Source organism: Octopus bimaculoides, chromosome 11 (genome assembly GCF_046866305.1).
Source record: "Octopus bimaculoides isolate indiv1 chromosome 11, ASM4686630v1, whole genome shotgun sequence".
NCBI lineage: Eukaryota > Metazoa > Mollusca > Cephalopoda > Octopoda > Octopodidae > Octopus > Octopus bimaculoides.
This window is the reverse complement of record NC_142938.1, coordinates 2,084,882-2,089,881: the sequence shown is the minus strand read 5'-3', so window position 1 is coordinate 2,089,881 and position 5,000 is coordinate 2,084,882. Positions and strand designations below refer to the sequence as shown.

Sequence of the window (5,000 nt, the reverse complement as noted above, 5' to 3'; positions counted from 1 at the left end):
ACAAAAGGCAAAATCAACGTTAATGAAGGAGACAAATACATACATACATACATACATACATACATACATTTATATATATAACCACGTAGATACATACATACATACACACATATATACACACGAAGATACATATACGCTAGCGTGTGTGTGTGTATGTATATACATATTTGTATATGTACATACACAGACAAACATACATAAATTTTTATGCGTGAATGGTATATATGTGTGTAGGTGTGTATATATGTGTATGTGTGTATGCATATGCGTATTTGTGTGTATGCGTGCAATTGAGTTTATCAAGTAAAGATTTATTGTTGACAGTCACAGCAAGAGTCTCGCGAAAAACTCTTTCACCGTGACGAACCATTTATTGTAGTGCCGCAGAAATATCTCTTGAAGTCTTCACGCATTATGCACACTACATACATACATACATACATAATTGCACACACATACACATACGCGCACACACACTCATATGCATATCTATCTATCTATCTATCTATCTATCTATCTATCTATCTATCTATCTATCTATCTATCTATCTGGAGAACTAGAGTATTTCCCTCAACGGTTGATGAATTCTCTGTACTTAAAACCCTCGCTGAAGGCTCTAAAACTCCTTCAATTCTCACCGCAGCCGCCAGCATGTATGTATGTATGTATGTATGTATTTATGTATGCACGCATGCATGCATATATATATATATATATATATATATAGTATGAGTAATGGTAAGACAACAAAAGAATAAAAGAGACCTCGATATTATGTAAATAGAGGAATATTACAGATATATATATGCATATACACACACACACATATATATACATATATACATACACATACACACACACAAACATATAGATATTTGTACATTTTGCTTCACGTATGGCTCTTTGTTGGAAGTTAAAGAAGAATATTTAGAGAAGCGAACACACACACACACACACACACACACACACACACACACACACACACACATAGAAATAGGAGAGAGAGAGAGAGAGAGATGGACAGAAACGGAGATGAAACTAAACAAGACGTCATAATTTCTGCCGAAGCCGTTCTCTCTCCCTTTTCCCTCTCATTCTCTCTTAGTCTCTTCCTCGCAGTTTCTCCCCCTCCTCCTCTCTCTCTCCTCTCTACACTCTATCTTTTACTCCCCTTTCAAGCGTCTGCCTCCAACCGTCTAATCTCTCATTCTCTCTCTCTCCTCCTCTCTTCATTTCTTACTGCTTTTCTTCCAGTCTTTCACTCTTTCTTTCTCCTTTCTATTCCCCCTCTCTCAATCTTTCACCTTCTGACATTCTCTCTCAGTCTCTTGGGTTTTCTCCCGTTCTCTTTCTCTCTCTCTCTCCCTCTCTCTCTCTCTCTCTCTCTCTCCCTCTCTCTCTCTCTCTCTTCTTTCATGTATGTTTAAACCAAATCAATAAAAGCGCCACCTATTGGCAGTGTTTCCTCGCCAAGACGCAATGTTTTTATAAGTGCTTGGCGTGTAAGCTTGTGGAAGGGGGGGGGGGACTGTTAGCACACACACACACACACTCACAGATGAAACGCATGCAGACATACGTACAGACACATAAACTCACGCACACACGCGACCGACACGTACCGAGACCCACCTTTCGAAAAATTACATTTTCCCCACTACACCCCCCCACCGCTCTCTTTTCTCTCCGTGGTGCCAGCAACAAACCACGCCCTATCCGTATTCTTCACACAGCTTCCACTCACAACAAGAATTCTGTGCTAACCATTCCTTCTTCTTCCTGCAAATATCAATATTTTACAGTCGAAAAGCGGTGAGCTGGCAGAGTGGTTAGCTCGCCGGGCGAAATGCTTAGCGGTATTTCGTCTGTCTCTACGTTCTGAGTTCAAATTCCACCGAGATCGACTTTGCTTTTCATCCTTTCGGGGTCGATGAATTAAGTACCAATTGCGTACTGGGGTCGATCTAATCGACCGGCGCCCTCCCCCAAAATTTTGTGCCTAGAGTAGAAAAGAATATTTTATATTTGGATTTTTCTTGTTTTCTTTTTGTTTTTAATATTCTTTTGAAGTTTGATGGCGTCTTATATATTAAGGTCTTGAGACTGGCCGAGTTATGGTGGACTGATTTTAATTACACACACACAGACAGACACGCGCGAGCACACATACACACACAGTGAGAAAGTTAATATATACATAAACATATATATGTGTATATATATATATATATATATATATATATATATATATATATATATATATATATATGTAATAATAATACAAATGATATGTGAGCATATGCATATATACATACATATATGTACATATATACATCTACATGTATATATAGATGCATTTCCGGGTACAGGACGTAAAAAAAAAACGTGGACAAAAAAAAGGAACGGGAACATAAACAAAGCACAAAAAAAACGAATATTTTTTACGGACAACAGAATGAACACACACATATATACATATGTATATATATATACTCTTTACTCTTTTACTCTTTTACTTGTTTCAGTCATTTGACTGCGGCCATGCTGGAGCACCGCCTTTAGTCGAGCAAATCGACCCCAAGACTTATTATTTGTAAGCCTAATACTTATTCTATCGGTCTCTTTTGCAGAACCGCTAAGTTACAGGGACGTAACCACACCAGCATCGGTTGTCAAGCTGGTCGGCTACTTCAGGCTGATGACGAACAATGACTCAGAAACATGTCCCTGAATGCAGACTAAAGCTGAGTGGGGAAGCTTGTCTTCCCTTCACATATATTAGGACACACGAAATGTGTCACGGTCAACAGGAAGCGGTCCAGCTTCCTAGGGCTAAATAGCAGCAGTATGATTCCCTTAATGGGTCTGTCACATTAAGTTGACAGTAAACAACTGCTTTATCGTAACACTGCTGCTTATGTCTCTGTGTGAAATTTATAATTAGATCATTTCTAATTATATATATATATATATATATATATATATATATATATATATATATATATATATATATATATATATATATATACATATATATATATGTGTGTGTGTGTGTGTGTATGTATGTATGTATGTATATATATAAGACACCGTCTCATATATACCCATCCTCACCATCATTTGCACAATCCCCATCACGACCATCACCACGACCCTCAGTACCACTACATTCATCATCGTCATCATTGAAAACTTTCATGTCCATGTAACAACATGTCCATGTAACAACATGCCCATTTAACGGACTCATTTGTACAAAAAGAGTGAATTCATTTACTTGACCAACCTGTCTGCTGGTTTGCTAATCCTTTTCGCTGATTGGTTGAATTTTTCCATCCACGTGCTGAACTGATTCGGTTCATAGCATAAACTGTAATAACAACAAGAACATAGAAGAACATTAATGAACGGCCGTGAATGTGAGAGTGACTGATAAATAAAACTTTTGTCAGACTTTTGCTATATACATATATATATATATATATATATATATATATATATATATATATATATATATATATATATATATGGGCAGCAAACATCTTACCATACATATATGCATGAACCTATGCAATATAATTTAGGTCCATCTCAACCAGTGAGAAGGCATCATGAATCAGCTTAGAGCTGGTGCTATGACTAAATGTGTTTTGGAATTAAACCAACAAGATAAAGCTCCTCTAATGTAACAGATACTAAAAGATATAGAATATTGAGAACATTTATCATTTTTAACTTAATACCCACAAACACATACACACACGCACACACACACACACACACAAACACACGCAAGTATATTCCCTACAGGAACTTCACCCTTCACCCGGATATTTTTCCCAATCATTCTTCATCTTTTAATCTCCTAAACCTTTTTTCTAAATCGCTGAACGAATAGCGTCTGAAACGTTAAGATACTTTCCATTCCCTTTCAGCGTTAAACTTATGTACAATATTTATCAAAATGTGTTCTCTTCTTTCACATCGCCTTCATTGATTTGATTTACATATATATAGACTTACACCCCACCCCCACACAAACATGCGCGCGCACACGCGCACACACACACACACACATATTCATAGACACAGATACACATGTTTATTAAGTTCACACTGCAAGTAATATTGCACTCGGGAACATTTGGAAGACAACTGGAGATTGCGTGATGTGCTCTATTGAGTGCTTGTCTGTCTGTATGTCTGCTGTATATGCGTGTGTGTAAGTGTATGTGTGTTCGTGTGCGTGCATCTGTGTGCGTCTGTGTGTGTCTGTTTGTACAGTACACTGTCACCTGTTAATGTTTGTCTTGGAGCGTGAATGGGAATCGATGTGATTGATTATGTATCAAAGCAATTACTGTTGTTGTTGTTGTTGGTGGTGGTGGTAGTGGTGGTTAATCTCAGTCCAACCTTGACACTACATTGACGAACAAAACTGTTCCAGTCGTGGCCATCCAGTTTTAAACGAATCATTTGGGACTGAATCATCGACTGCCTCAGATCTGTATTTTAAATAATAGTGTGATTTGAAGGAGGTTTAGCTGTAATTTTCAGCAACCACGTTGAGGTTCCCTTAGGTGACCGTAAAGGTTGCATGAATATGGCGTAGTTGCTAATTTTGATGTTGTTGTTTGCGTTATTGTTGCATTTGATGCTGCTGATGGTGAGGATATTGTTTAACCCTAGCTCAGCTCTGTTCTTTCAGAACCACGATTAAAAGACATTCCAGCTGTGACAATCACGTCGGCCTGTTTCATTTTCAGATACAGTGTATCAAGCCATGATCCTATTGCCCAATATGTCATTTGCTTTTAAAGGTTTGAAGGGAATTTGACTTCTATTTCTAGCAGGTTAACTGATAACACGAATTTGGTCCCAGTGTTGCTACTACTGATGATGATGATGATGATGATGATGATGATGATGGTGATGGATGACTGTGTGATGATGAGGAAGAGGATGACGATGGAGATGATGATGATGACGGGCTTCTTTC

At 37.8% G+C, this 5,000-nt stretch overlaps 1 protein-coding gene across 2 annotated transcripts in view; it reads right to left on the bottom strand.

Annotated features, from left to right (window-relative positions):
• LOC149133155 (uncharacterized) overlaps nucleotides 1-5,000 on the bottom strand; it is a 74,559-nt gene that overhangs the window by 26,251 nt on the left and 43,308 nt on the right. For both annotated transcript variants that reach the window (XM_089359209.1, XM_089359210.1), the window contains one exon: nucleotides 3,288-3,371. In XM_089359209.1, the coding sequence (XP_089215335.1) occupies nucleotides 3,288-3,371 (84 nt within the window). The remainder of the gene's footprint in view (nucleotides 1-3,287; nucleotides 3,372-5,000) is intronic.